The sequence below is a fragment of the Coptis chinensis genome, chromosome 3 (genome assembly GCF_015680905.1).
Source record: "Coptis chinensis isolate HL-2020 chromosome 3, ASM1568090v1, whole genome shotgun sequence".
Classification (NCBI taxonomy): domain Eukaryota; kingdom Viridiplantae; phylum Streptophyta; class Magnoliopsida; order Ranunculales; family Ranunculaceae; genus Coptis; species Coptis chinensis.
In genome coordinates this window covers 4330130-4345166 of record NC_141458.1, presented here as the reverse complement: position 1 = coordinate 4345166, position 15037 = coordinate 4330130, and the positions used below count along the sequence as shown (strand labels likewise).

Below are 15037 nucleotides of genomic sequence, written 5' to 3'. Positions count from 1 at the left end.
TGTAATAAAAGTGTTCCGTAGGATTAAAATTGAGAACTCATCCCCTAATGAATCAACAAATATATCCATGCTACTACAACGCATGGAGAGTGTCTTATACAAAACATTTTAAAGTGGTCAGTGGAGTGATCCGACTTGAGCATTTTAAAACACTCATCAAGAAGGAAAGTTAAACTAGCTAGAGAACTTGTTCATACATGGTGTTTTGTTAAATGATTGAATATTGTTCCTCAAGCTCTGATTCATAGCTTCTCTAAACCAGTTTGCTGATGCTTTTGGAATCCGCTGCAAATCGTCGTTATAGTTGACATAGTATAGCCCCAAACGAAACGGGTAACCACTATCCCACTCAAAGTTATCGATGTAAGACCACAACAAAAAGCCACGAATATCTGCTCCCTCTCTGTTCGAAAATGAAAGGAAACATGTTAACTTTTACAACTATTAAAAGGCAGACATGGGGAGCATTTGGACGCTAAGCAAACTTGCTTAAAAAGTCATTACAACCAATAGATGATAAGTCGTTTTTAATATGTACACACTGGTACCTCATTGCCAGAAGAGTAAAATTGAGAGTATCCTTTATGTATTGTATCCTATCTGTGTCTTGAAGGAGGTCTTCTACTGGCTGTCCATTGTCTTGAGTCACATAACCTAACAATTTATCACAATTATCAGGATCAAAGTGGCGCTCCTATATCATAAAACTCTAATCATTGAAAACAGTCAGCTTATAAAATATGAATTTGAACAATTAAAATATAGTGCAAGTACCTATTTCAGTGATATAAATTGGAGGGTTGCCATATTTAGTCCTGATATAATCCAATAGTAGCTTTATTCCACGAGGATACGCTTTCCAATACTCTACTCCTCCTTCCTGTTTCATATAAAGGTCATATATACTTAAATGAAAACTGCCAGTACCAGAGATTTACTAAACATATATAGCAAGTTCAAAGTTGCCTGGTAACAGTCCCAGTTATGTATTAGGACTGAATTAGATTATGATAGGAGAGATTGATCAGTTTTAGGGAATATAGTTAAAGTTTGATCAGTTCTCCGTCTCTGAATGGGGCACATTGAGCAGGTCTTAGCTCACAGAGGGGAACAATGACCATTTCTTTTGAGCGTACACCAGTCGTAGTGAATTTGCTCAAAAATTCTGTATGCAATATGGATCTAATGACTAACACTCCTAGTTCTTTTCGTCGTTTTGTACTTACACTAGGTCCAATGTCAACACCATTCTTCTTACCTGCAGATTGAAATGAGAACTTTGAATAATCATGTTTTTTTGGTTTGAACACATTGGACTAAACAAAACTAATCACTAAGCATGATACAGGAAGAAACAGGAGGAAAATTTACTTGTGGTGATTGCAAAGGTATCCGGAAGTTTGGGGTCGTCGGGCTCTTCTTGGCTAGGATTATCACTTGGAGGGGGCGGAACAAAAGTTGAATTGTCCATGACATATGTTGTTACGTAGTGATTTATCCCAATGAAGTCGAAAGAACCCTTAATGTCTTTTGATTCTTGATCAGTAAATACTGGTAATCGATCTCTAACCAACTGTTTCACTGACAAGGGATAATCTCCAAACACTATTGGGTCCATGTACCTATCATAGGCAACCACACATGATATCAATCCCATTCAAAACAGGGGAGAAGGTTTAAGAAAATAATCTATGTATTTGTAGTGAAATGTTAAAGAGAGAAACACATACAGGCCGAACGTGTTGTCTAAGACCCTTTGAGTTGCATCCACATCCTCCTGGGAAGAAGAGTAAGGCATGTACCAATCAGAGTGCAAAGATATTCCAATCATCCCCTTTTGCTTTTCCTACAACATAATAAGCAAATAAACAATCCAGCTTACTCTTACTTACAAGAGAATAGTGCAATGCCCCCTGAAATCTTTGTATCTGTATTTAGTATTTACATCTTTATGTCATCCTTAATTGCCTAAAAGCCTTTTCTTTGATCTCTTTGACACAATAAGAAATGTTCTGAACTATTTTCACCTGATACTTTGTTCTGTAGATTTTGACAGCCCGCGTGTGTGCGAGGAGTAGATTATGAGCAACAATGTAAGGTTCCCTCGAGGAGTCTCCTCCGGTACAGTTTCCATTTGGTGGTGAACATCTACCAGGAGCATTAATTCCATTTAAATAGCCATGAGTAGCAAAGATTGATGGTTCATTTACGGTAACCCACTTCTTAACCCTGTCACCAAATTGTTTGAAACAAAAGTCTGCAAACTCGCCAAAATCATCCCTGAAACAACAGGTAGAAATTCATTAATCAACAAATCATTGAATCTATTCTATGGTATGGTTCCTTTTGTTTTCTTCGTATAGTATGTTTAAGGTGTCTTAGGGCCTAACAATGTAGACTCTACAATAAAAGGCAAAACAGACCAATATCGAATAACATTTATACTGCTAAGTTAGAACATGAGCTTGTTTGAATGATTTACTATTGAACTTACAATATTTTTTTGCTCCTGAATCCTCCATATTCATCTTCAAGGACTTGTGGCACATCCCAGTGAAAAATGGTTGCAATAGGCTCAATGCCTTTAGACAGCAGTCAAAAAGATAAATGAGATAAAGGAAATATAGATACCACTATAACGGAAATTCACTTTAATGCTGTTATTATGCAGCCATTTTATATGTTTGAACGCAGAACACCAAAACCAGTATATGGTCGATGCATATCAACACCAGAAACTGTTAACAAAACCCCTTGACAAATTTTATGAAACCAATGATATATTTCCTAGATGTGAGAAGGCTAGAAGCTATATATAACTTATTACCATTCTCAATTAACTCGTTTATGAAGTTATTGTAATATTGGACGCCTTTCAAGTTCACTTTGCCATGTCTTCTTGATCCTCCTGCATTTCAGAATGTGTATATTTGAGCATAAAGATAGACGTAACTTATGAAATTTAGTGAGGATAACTAAAATTACTATTATTCTGTATCTTATGAGTTACGACGATCAATTATTTATAATTAGATAAATAATGCATGTACTGCAGTACCTGGAAACACTCTTGGCCATCCTATTGAGAATCTAAAAACATCTGTTCCCAAACTCTTAAGAATCTGAATATCTTCCTGAAAAATGCGAAGCTTTAGTTGAGTTTCACATTCCAGAACATACTACTCCTTATTTTAACTATCATTGTAAGCGACAATATGAACGATTCAATGTACCTTATAGCGATGATACACGTCTGCTGCCACGTCCCCGTTTCCACCACCTAAAATCTTTCCTGTACAGTATCAAAAGGTAAGTTTAAAAGATTCATTTCTCTAATAAGCATGCATGTTGTTTTAAGGAAGAGAAAAAAAAAGTTCTAGTTGAAGTGAGAAATTTGGTTATACCAGGAATTTTACAAAAAGTATCCCAGATGCTAAGTCCTTTCCCATCTTCATAAGCTGCTCCTTCAAACTTTTGATATGAAAAGTGTAAGATCAATATGTATCAATATAGTTCTAAAAAGAAGAAGAAAAAAATAACCATCTCAACTCAACTTACTTGATATGCAGATGTGCTGAAACCAAGCTGAAACCCAACTGGAAAAGAACTTCTATCAATAGCAACACATTGTGATACACAAACAGCTAGTAACAAGCATAACAGTTTCCTTTGCAAACCCATTCTCTCTGCTTATCTATCAGTTTCTATGTTTATTGAAGAGCAACACAAGAGTGCAACTTCACTTTATACTCTTTTCTAATTATAAGAGTGCAACTTCATTTTCGAAGACAAAAACTTGTGTTAGTTCAACTCTTTTAGAAGTTTAGTGGCCACACCTTGCTATTCCTAAACTACCCACCTGAAATGACCAGTGCACCATCAATTTGAACGGGATAGCTGGTCATAGAATGGGTGTATGATAGTCATTTTCAGGGATACTTTAGGCAATAAAAAAAAGTCAGCATGAGAAAAAATGGAAAATGTGCTAAAACTTGCACATGTGCGAAATAGCATACCAGTGGGTTCCACTGTTCAGTTTGCCGTAGTCAAAGCCGATGGCTTATGTTATCTATATATCTTCCCACGAGCTCTAGAGGTTGCTAACTTGCTATGTTCGAAAGCACAACAAAATAGTCACAAGCAATATTGCAAACTTAATAAGGTATCCGATTCAGTGTGTGGAATGATCAACTAGCTAGACCCAAATTCTTAAGAATATAGATAGATCAAGTTCTGAAAACTTATTTGGAACCAGTTATTAAGATTTAAGAAAGTGAATAGCGATGGGGTTCAAAAACGTTATTTTGTGATAGAGGATGTTGATACAGTACTACCACTACAGTTAGTGTTAAATGCTAAAGTCGAAATTGGATTGAAGGCGCTGATCTTTAATTTTAATATTTGCTCTTAGAGGACCCTTGGTCGACCATGTACACATATTGAGATGGTATATAAGTGTTAAATGTGATTTAAGATGGTAAGCTCACATACGAAACAGTTAACAAGTACAAAGTTGTTCTTCATTCAATATAATAAATAAATAAAATTACATCTTTACATAAGATTTCTCTCAACCTTAACATCTACTACTATTGATATTAAACATTACACCTCTCAACTGCTACTTGGGTAATTAATTGAATTAGAACACAAATAGACATCTATTTCTTTTCGTCGCCATCACATATTTATTTACACATACAAGAATCATTTTAATAAGAAAAAATCGTCTAGCTTGCGCTTCTGCTGTTTCCATAAAGTCCCATTCTCATAGCACTCTATCTTTGCTGGAAGTTCAATGTCTTGATGCAGTATGCATACATGAAAGCAAAGAAGACACCCCATCCAACCAAAACTATGGCAACAGGTGCCTTGAAACTGTTTTCATATCCATAGAAGTTCGATACATAATCTTTAATTTTCTGGTCTGGTCCTCCGGGAACCCTGATCGTGTCTTCAAGATCGCCATACTGTGTCACTATCAGTCCATAAACTGTCCATGCCACTGGGCAGATCCAGTAGTACCAGATCCACCACTTTGGAATTCTCTGCAGTTTTAGGAAGATCAAGGAAATCATTAGACCACGAAAAATAAGTACTAGTTATGCTTTGCTCAAACCATTTTCACAATGTGAAATTAGAAGTAGTCATTGAGCTGAGGATGCTGAACTTACTGGTCTGGGGATGAAGAAGCCTGAGAAAAGGTTGAAGAGTGCATAAAAAGCAGCCGCGAAGATTGATGCAACTTGGTGGTTTGGTGTGATCGAAACAGTCATCATTCCGTAGTAAGTGAAGTAGAGGAAGGAAAAGAAAGTGACAAAGAAGAACCAAAAGAACTTCTCTACTTCCCATTGAAAGCTAACCATCGCATACACTATCAGTGTATAATATATGGTTTGGATGAATACATATGGAATTTCACAGATCACCTGCATTACAACATAAACTTTCAGAATGGTCTATCCATTTAACAAGCAAGCAACAATTTTCTGTATCGAAGATATTCATTAACCAGATCACTGGGTAGAAGTCACTGTTGTCACCTGAGCAATAGCATATGGTAGGGCAGAGTACATTCCAGCAGCTCTTTCTCGATAAAACACTGTCCTTTCAATAGCTACAACTGGCTGGACAGTTGAGCAATTGTTAATGCCAACAAACAGGACAGACGCATACATGGCTCCAATGATGATGGTCAAATCGGCTGACGAGTCCCTGAATCATAAAAAATAACATGATGTTAGTTCAAGTGTACTGATCTCGTAAGACCACTTTGTCAGAACTGAACCTCAAGCTTTTATTCCTATATATAATCCTATTAATTATTGAGTAGACCCTCAATCTATTGAGTATCTTACTAACCTCTTAGTTCCAACACTCCAAAAGATTGACCCAAGCAGAAGTGCAGTTGCCAAGGTGAAGAAGAATCTAACAAGATTGTATTCGGGGGTTCTCCAGTAAGTCCACCATTGCTTCCAAACGCATGACTTGAATTGTCCCCATGTTGATTGAGAATATTGTGTAGCGAAATAGAGATCTTTTGCTGTTGGCGCCGGGTTGCTCAGTTCCTTCACTAGTGCTTTGTTTCGCCTGGGAACAATTGTAACAGTAGATATGTTAGCTAGCAGCAGCACACACAAATTTATTGTTAGATATTTTTTGTTCATTTATGTATATGGTTAAATAAAAGCTGATTATACTTACTGATATAAAGGTGAGGATCTGTAGTACTCTGCGAAATCCATCCCAAGACGAACTTCAGCTGCAATTGAGCTGGCTTCTAACATCCATGTTGCTGGGTTGTATTTATCTTTAATCTTTGGGATACCAGGGACTCCCTTTAAAAGTGAACCAATAGAAGTTAGATCAACTTTTGCTCTTCTAATAAGGTATGCACACTACGAATCCAACTTTTGCTAACAGAAGGAAATTGAAGAAAGTTATGTACCTCAAAGTATTCGACAATCTTGTGAGAATTCTGACCCAAAGGTCCTCCATAGATGAGTTGTCCCCCTCTTTTCATTAGTACCAGCTAATTCATAACAAAATGTCAGTTTATGATTCAACCATTATGCATCTCGTGTATCTGACAGAGAAAAGTAAGTTTGGGTTCTTTCTGGGGGAAGCATAAGATAGTACCTCATCAAAAGATTCAAAAATGTCAATGCTAGGTTGATGAATTGTGCAAACAACTGTTCTTCCAGTATCAACAGTGTTCCTCACAGCTCTCATGACTATTGCAGCTGCTCTTGCGTCAAGACCTGATGTCGGTTCATCCATGAAAATGATTGAAGGATTAGCAACAAGCTCCACAGCTATTGTCAACCTCTTTCTTTGTTCTGTCGATAGTCCAGTAACCCCTGGAAGTCCAACTATAGCATCCTTGAGGTTGTCAAGCTCTACTAAGCTTATAACTTCATCCACAAAAATCTGAAAAAATAGTTTGTATGGCAATATGTTTTAGAATTTACACTTCAATATCAAATGCATGTATAATTGAGCAACAAGGAAAAAGGAATCAACTTACCATCTTCTCCTCTACACTGACTTCCTTTGGTAGTCGCAGGAACGCAGAATAGATCAAAGACTCCTTAACGGTGACTTGTGGAGAATGGATATCATTCTGTTCACAGTAACCTGAAATTCTTGCAAAGGTTTCTTGGTTTTTGGGGAAGCCAGATATTCTAATATCTCCTTCAATGTACCCTCCAGTCTTTCTGCCTGCAAGAACATCCATAAGTGTTGTTTTCCCTGCTCCACTGACTCCCATTAGTGCAGTTAGGACTCCAGGCCTGAACGAGCCCGTCACTCCTCTCAGTAATTGAAGTCTGTCTTCTGGTACTCCTTGAGCTTTCATTTCCTGTTAAACCTCACAAAATTAGGTTCCTTTTATCTGAACTTCTGAAGGTACATTTCATATGAACATTTGCTTTGAACAACTGAAATTTTATTTATAGACATTTGGAATAGAAATCTACTGTTTAAAAGTTCAAGCGGCACTATAAATGTATTAAGACTATACTGGACAGAGGAAAACAAATATTGGAAGTGGCAAAAGTTAATCTTACCGCAGGCATGTCAACATAGTAATTTACGTCGTCAAAGGACATGGCCAATGGTGTAAATGGAAGAACCATTCCTCTCTTGGGAGCGACACCATTCACAGCTTCAAGACTCGAATCATCACTTCTGCTTAGTCCATCTGGATTTGCTCGACTGCTCATTCTTTGGATTGCCATCTCTCCTGAATGATTCAATGTGTGTTAGAACTCAACGGTTTATATGGGAATGATAGGTCTATTTAAGCTAGACTGAAACTGGGTATAATATCTCGACTTACTTGTATTGTTTCCATCAGTAGCTGATAAAGAATGGGGAATAGTATTTCTCTTTGACCTTGATTCGTCTTGGTTGTCTTCATCTTCTTCAGATATAATTGCTTGTTTCTGTCCAACGGCTGAAAATTTAAGGACGAAGAGTAAATGTCAATAGTTGTTCCACTCTTCATAACTACATAGTAGCAGCTCTCTCTATAATTATGTTAGACTGCCTCCCTTATGAAACTAGAAACTACAGTTTCCACCATTGAAGGGTGGATAGACAGGAGGGCTTACGATTTAGGAACATGAGCGCAAAGGTGAAGAGGACATTAAAGAGCACAACAAATCCGAAAAGTGCTGCACAACCAATCCAAAACCAGTATCTCTCAGGGTAGATGTCACGGTCCTTTAGCACTTGAACCCCTAAGCTCGTAAAATTATCTGATGCCTGTGATGAACAAAATGACACAATTAGAACTCCGCATTATCTTATATAAAAAGAAATGCTATCTTCATAATTTTCATATACATCCAGAGAAAGAGTGTTTCCCTGTCCTTATTTTGAGGAAGTAAGAACCAACACTAGGAGATGTAGAAAATTCATAGTGTCATGGAGTGCCACAGAATAAATATTAGAGAGAATGACAGAAGTGTAACGCACCAATTTATCCATCCACCTTGGAGCATACATCTCATTGACAGCAATGGCATTGTAACCATATGTCAGAGGTGAAACCCAGTAACCCCAGATCCACCATTTTGGAATTTCCCCTGTTCAACATAAGTAAGCAAACAACCTTCTTGTTACTTGATCAGTTACCAAATAAGTCTCAAGTATAAAAGTTTTATAAGTCCAAATTAATATGCAAACCTCTAGGGAGGATAAAACCACCAAGCAAGAAAACAATGAGGAGAGAAAGAGCTCCGCCAGTGTTGGCGATGATCATGCTTCTGCACACTCCGGCAATTAGCCTAAAGAGTCCAGCAGCCATTTGTTGGATCAAAAATATCAACAAGAACTGTTTGAAAAACCTGCACAAGACGAATGCAAATAGAAAAGTGAATTAGTCCCATTTTCAAAACGACGAACCAAGTAGCAGAAATAAGAAAGTAACTATGCATGTTACTACCATTTTGACAGACATGTAGTTAAATGACTGACCAATTTAACATTTCATAGAAGAACAATTATTATTACCTGCTAGCTTCGGGCGCGAAACCAATGGTGTAGTACGTTGTAACCATCCACACTAATGATTCTAGGACCGAAATGGGGACCCTCAGTAAGAATGTGGGAAGGGTGAAGGTCCAGGTGGGAAAGAAAAGGAGGTCTCTGTGCTTATAAAACACAGGAAGCCTTACGATTGTTAGAGATAGTTCAGCAAAACCATTAAACATGTTAATGATCATGGCGAAAAGTAGTGCACCAATGTACACTGCAGCATCTCCTTCATTCCTAGAGTGCATTCTTGTTCTTATAAACACGGTTGAAGCAATGATTGCCACGATGATAATCTGAACAGTCTTGAAGATGTACACAAAGGAGTTTCTCTTGATAAGAAGCCATTCTTTTGCGAAGTTAGCTTCAAGGAGCTTCATTGTTGGCACTGAGTACCTCGTGAACACAAGAGCCGCCTTGTGGCTCAAGGACTTTTCATATGGGACTGACAATTCGTTCTCTAGACGCAATCCGACATGGAACCTCTTGAACATGCTGGCAAACTCACTCACCGGTATGTATCGATATGGCGTGTTCTTGTCTGCCCAATATTGCTCTTGATCCTTCTTTGAAGTAACCTGACACATATTCATAGATCAAACATTTTGTTATGGCAACATCATTTAATTCTTAAGTCATTTAAAGCATTGACACTGTCACATTAATAAGGTGGCACAGTATCAAGGACTATCAACTCCATGCATAAACTTTTTTAATTTGAAGTCCCATAGTCTTGCCCGATGGGTCCTGAAATAATTTAATGTTGGGCTCTCATATTGGCCTCCACCTTTATTGTTTTCCGAACTTGAATTGTGGTTTTGGCCCATAATGAAAGAACGTAAAATGGTTCCATAAAATATTATCAATGTACCTCTTGCAAGAAATCAGCGGTACCCTTTCTCTCGGGACATCGAAAACCGCAACTTTCGAAGAACTCAACGACATGCTCTCTTGGGCCTTGGTAGATGAGCTGACCCTCAGATAACAAGAAAATGTCATCAAATAGTTCAAATGTCTCAGGAGCAGGTTGAAGGAGGGACATGAAAACTGTGGCCTCAGTTAAATGGACAATTTGCTGCAAACATTTCACTATTTGAAATGTTGTAGAACTATCAAGGCCCGTTGATATTTCATCCATGAATAGTGTCTTTGTAGGCCCAACAATCATTTCACCTATTACCAAATGGGGAAAAAAATGGTCAGCAAAAAGAATTAAACGGTTCGTGCAGTTCGTTTTTTTCTTCTTATTTACGACATTGAATTGTTACGTGTAGTAGAAACTAGGAAGTAGGAACCAAGCATGTGCTTAGTGCTTACCTAGAAAGCCATTCAATATTAAACTATGACTTTTTAAGTTTTAACACCTTGAAAGAGAAAAGATTAACATACTAATTTTGATTATTATTTTTTTATAGGTACCAACTTTGATTTTGATTGTGCTTATTGCTGTATTTCCACCCAGGAATAATACTAGAAGCAGGGTACCTTAGTTCTTGTTATTGATTAAGGTTTAATTGTGGCTTGTTAATTATGATGCTAAACTAGCCTTACATACAAAAAACCAACTAAAAGTGGATCTTGAAAATCAATTGTTTAAGGTTTAATAAAAGGGAAAATGAAATATAGCTTATTGTTCTATACTTGGCGTCCATTCAATCCAGTCTCTCCTCAATGCACCACACCAAACATTTAAAATACAAATATATTCCATGATTTCCATCGTGTATCTCCGCATAATCAGATTTTGACTAATGTATCATGCATTCATGCATGTGGTGCTTTGTGGAGGCTTTCTTTCATTTTAGTACTGTACTCCTTTGAACAGAAAAATCTGATAATTGAATTAAACTGGTCTTAAGTCCTTGACAATCTTGTATAAGTGTACACAATGACCAAAAGAAAAATACCAGTGGTGACTCGTTTTTTCTGGCCGCCTGATATTCCTCTTTGCATCTCATCTCCTACGATTGTATCACTACATATGTCGAGACCAAGAATCTGTTGCATTGAAAGTGTTCAAACGTTAAGATAGAAGTAATTTACTGTATGAGATTAACAATTTTGTTTAATTATTTACATAATCAAATTATAGAAGGTTATATAGGTAAATTTAGCCAATGGAAATGTCCACCAACTCCCGAGTCCTGACCCAAAAGAAAATGGGAAAGAAAATATTTTACCTACTAACATACTTGATATAGTTAGGGTAGGACCCAAATTGACCACTAACTGGCTTAATTGCATGTGAATGGTTGGACTCTTTAGATTAGTTTGGTGTGCTCAACTCAGAGCTTGTCAACACCTACTACTCTAGTACTTTGCGTCAAAGTCATAAAAGGACGGATTTTATAAAGGGAATGTTGAATCCTGACTCACCCTAAGTGTGTAATCTGTAATCAGGTTGCTTTCAACTCCTTCCATTGCAGTGGCCTGAATAAGGGAAAAAAACACAAAACAAATGGTACACGGCAATGAGTCACAAGTAATGTAATTAATATGACTAAGGCTTATGTTAATAAAGTTAATATCACGTCACCTTCATGAAAAGATCTACTTCTGCTTCAGGAAATATTCCAGCATCTTTTTCCCTTCTTGCTAGCTCAGTCAGGAGTTCTAAAAATATTTTGAATGCTTCAGATTTTTCAATCAAAATATGGTGCATTACAAAATTGAATTATGTAGAATTTTGAGGTAAATTACCATATCTTGATCCAACTCCTTGGCATCTTGCTGAAAAATCTAGTGTTTCCTTTACAGTCATTTCTCCTACATGAACATCGTTTTGGCTAATGTATGCTGAGGTCTTCTGTGGTACAAATTCATCAAGTTTATATCCATTGTATGTGATCTCTCCTTTCACCTATTCCACGGGGAAAATAGATTAATATAATATTTGGCAAAAAAAAAAAAAAAGACTTGAATAATACTCATGTAGTTTTACTAGTGTATGGCAAAGAAATTGTAAGATTTTTAGTTACAAACCTCCAAGCTTGGGTCTAGCTTTCCAGCCAATGCCAGTAATAATGTTGTCTTTCCTGACGACGGGGGGCCTAATAGCAGGGCCATCCTATAATTAGACGAGGGATAGTTAGATAAACTTCGTTTTCTACTCAAAACTTTATATAAATGTTAGTACGGAAAAATGTACATACCTTGATGGTTTTATGATCCCAGAGACATCTTTGATGATTGTGAGCTTTCTTCTCTTGGTGAGTCTAATCCCTACTGATTCTAAAGCTGATTCAGCAATATTTCTTGCTGTGTTTAGTAGTGTAGGAAGTGCTCTATTTCCAAGATGGCATTCTGCTTCAACTTTTAGTTGATCAAACCTTACTTCAACTGTTGGAAGTTGAATGCCAACCCTGTAAGCCAATAATTATATCATGGTTAGCTTAATTAACAGTAAAAAATTATTATTGATTTCTCTTTTTTTATGGTGGCTAAAGAACTAATTTCGAGCTGATCACAACTCAGTTGAGGTGACAGGTGTCAACTTCTCATTTGATTTGTGAAAAATTCCTACCCACAGTTTGATTTGCGAACTAGTTATCAAATTGAACACGCAGGAAACCAAATTTCGCGTTACCACACATGAAGAATGTTTTGTACTTTCTCAAGTAAAAAATCTAGTTTTTATTCATTATGTTGTATAATAAATTAATAATCCTGTATAAATTAACTTAATCCATATTTTTGTTGTAAATTTATTATTTAATCGAATGCACAAAAAACGATTTAAGAGAGGAACATTGATTTCTTTACTTTAACAAACTTTATTGACAGGGGATTAGGGGAACTCTGCTGAAAGTAGAAGCAACATTTTGTGGCAAATTAAGAACGTATAAATATAATAATAGTCCAATCGTATTATATAATTAAGGGTCGTTTTTTTATTTTTTGTTTTGTTTTTCTTTTTGTATCAGCCATGCATGAAAATGAGTTGGAAAAAGACATTCCTCTTTTTCTCTTATTTTCTTATCTTTATTTTAAGCAACATAATATATGCAAGCATGACAATATTCCAATTGCAAAACGACCAAACCGTTGAGTGAGAGAAGATATACTTAAAAAACAATTATTCGTACCAAATCCTGCAAAGCAATGCCATAGTGCCGTTCATTAAGCACTAAAATGAAAGTCGTTTAAAAAAAAATCATAAATATAATAGATAAGTTCTTAAAATATTTTTATGAATCTAAACTTTAGTTCTCGGATTCGGATTCTTCCTTTAAGAAATGTGAAAAAAGTTCACTGAAAAAATGTGAATAAGAAAAAACAAGAAACTAGTGCAGGCTGCATAAGAAGGGATTAGTAGTTGTTTAAAATTGCAATAATTTTGACCAACTAGTTCCAATTTCCAAAGTTTAGGTAGTCAAATGAATTTGACAAAGAAGTTTAGAAAATTGATCTTTCAATAACTAAAATTGACGTTTCTATATGTCAATTTGATGATAAAGATTTACAAGCTGGAGAGCCATAATATATGATCAAAAAAACTAGATGTGAAATATTTACTAGCTTGTCCAAACGAGTACGCTAATATAAATATAAGAAGAAAAAAAGGATATAAATACATACTTGTCAATTCGATTCCTGAATTTTCTCAGGAACTTTTCATTATCTTCTTCAGCAACTCTGAATATTCTTTCAATAAAAGCCTGTCGATCATTGACATCGAGTTTCCGGACATCAATTTCTTTGTGTACGAGCTTATCATGACTCTCATTCTCCATGAAAGATTTCATTATACCAGTTCTTAAACGATCATAAGTTGGCAATTTTTCCAAAGCAGCCCATACAAGCGCTTCTTCATCTTCATTTATAGCAATACTTTTTCTTGATGTGGAAACAAATACATCTTCCATTCCCCAGTTTGTCTTGCTCATGTTCCTGCTTATACTAGTACTCATTCTTTGACTAGCCCGCATTCCCGAACTCCATACTCTCTCTAATCCATCCATCTTGTTGTTCTCAATGAACTAATACAAGGAAAAACAAACATACACAACGTGTCAAACTTGTGAATAGAGTAAATAGAGTAAATAGACTCATATAAGATTTAAATGATGAACAGAACACTGCATACTTAAATGGACACACAACAAAAAAACACCAGAACAAAACAGAACAGAACAGGGCAGAAATGAAGTTGAGTTCTTTGTTTTATGTGAGTTGTAAAAGATTTAAATGAAAGTTGGCGATGAAGTCTGAGTTTATATGAAATCCTTCGCTAGTTTGAAGACTCTGGCTCAAGATTTGGTTATAAAGCTATCATGAAGATCTCAACTTTGGAGCTTGAGATGGAATGACATTGGACTGTTAAGAGTTGAGGACTTGAGGGTTCTATCCTATCTTTAAAGTTATGGTTCTAAATGGCGCATTCAAAAAACAAAACATACCCAGACCATAAAAAACAGTTTCCAAGTAACAGAATACAAAAGAAGTAAGGATATGAACAATGAAACATACTTTGAATTAATGAGAACTGCTGATAACTGAAACAGGTTCCTTTGCTTGTTTCAACAATTTAAACAAATGAGTTGTTGAAATTTCTAACTGGTTTGAACTTTCAACTAGCTAATTCTGTTAGGACTACTTTCAAATTCCTCAAGCTCTCTTTCTGTCTACTTTTCAAAGTTGCTTGCAAAGAAAGAAAAACTTCTTATGCTTATTGCTCTAAAATGGTTGGGTAGAGAGAAAACATCGCATTGAGAGAAGGAAATATAGATACGTTATGTATTTATATATTTTCTAAACTTCTGGAAGACAAAGTGTGTTGGGTTGGTTTTTAAGGTGATATATGAACACAGAGACCGGCACCCTTGACTGGCTATTAACACATGTGGAGAAACCCAAAGCCATTTCCTACTCCCTTCTTGGGTTCTTGCAAGTGGTTTACACACCAACTTGTAATAATAACAATAGAATATGTAGTCAATCTAACCTGCTTCAACAAACGTGAAAAATACGATTAAATCACTTTTACAGTAGCTTCCCC

General features: G+C 36.2%; 2 protein-coding genes across 2 annotated transcripts; both read right to left on the bottom strand.

Annotated features, from left to right (window-relative positions):
* Positions 1 to 3796, bottom strand: LOC147507399 (beta-glucosidase 13-like). The gene is made up of 13 exons (XM_086600115.1): positions 3559 to 3796; positions 3405 to 3471; positions 3234 to 3292; positions 3059 to 3134; positions 2828 to 2908; positions 2495 to 2582; positions 2028 to 2280; positions 1731 to 1846; positions 1372 to 1622; positions 1227 to 1258; positions 775 to 880; positions 549 to 654; positions 1 to 403 (listed from the first exon to the last, which is right to left on the bottom strand). The coding sequence occupies exons 1-13, from the start codon at positions 3679 to 3681 to the stop codon at positions 175 to 177; spliced, it is 1587 nt and encodes a 528-aa protein (XP_086456241.1). The 5' UTR covers positions 3682 to 3796; the 3' UTR covers positions 1 to 174.
* A 708-nt stretch (positions 3797 to 4504) lies between these two features.
* On the bottom strand, positions 4505 to 14809 carry LOC147507398 (ABC transporter G family member 36-like). Its single transcript, XM_086600114.1, has 23 exons — positions 14509 to 14809; positions 13618 to 14018; positions 12192 to 12401; positions 12022 to 12106; positions 11740 to 11899; positions 11576 to 11652; positions 11416 to 11469; positions 10947 to 11037; positions 9911 to 10212; positions 9019 to 9617; positions 8692 to 8852; positions 8482 to 8591; positions 8115 to 8268; positions 7841 to 7957; positions 7569 to 7744; positions 7028 to 7360; positions 6640 to 6930; positions 6449 to 6532; positions 6205 to 6338; positions 5863 to 6090; positions 5544 to 5715; positions 5175 to 5429; positions 4505 to 5048 (listed from the first exon to the last, which is right to left on the bottom strand). Exons 2-23 carry the CDS (start codon positions 13998 to 14000, stop codon positions 4779 to 4781), a joined length of 4446 nt encoding a protein of 1481 aa, XP_086456240.1. The 5' UTR covers positions 14001 to 14018; positions 14509 to 14809; the 3' UTR covers positions 4505 to 4778.
* Between the last annotated feature and the right edge of the window lie 228 nt (positions 14810 to 15037).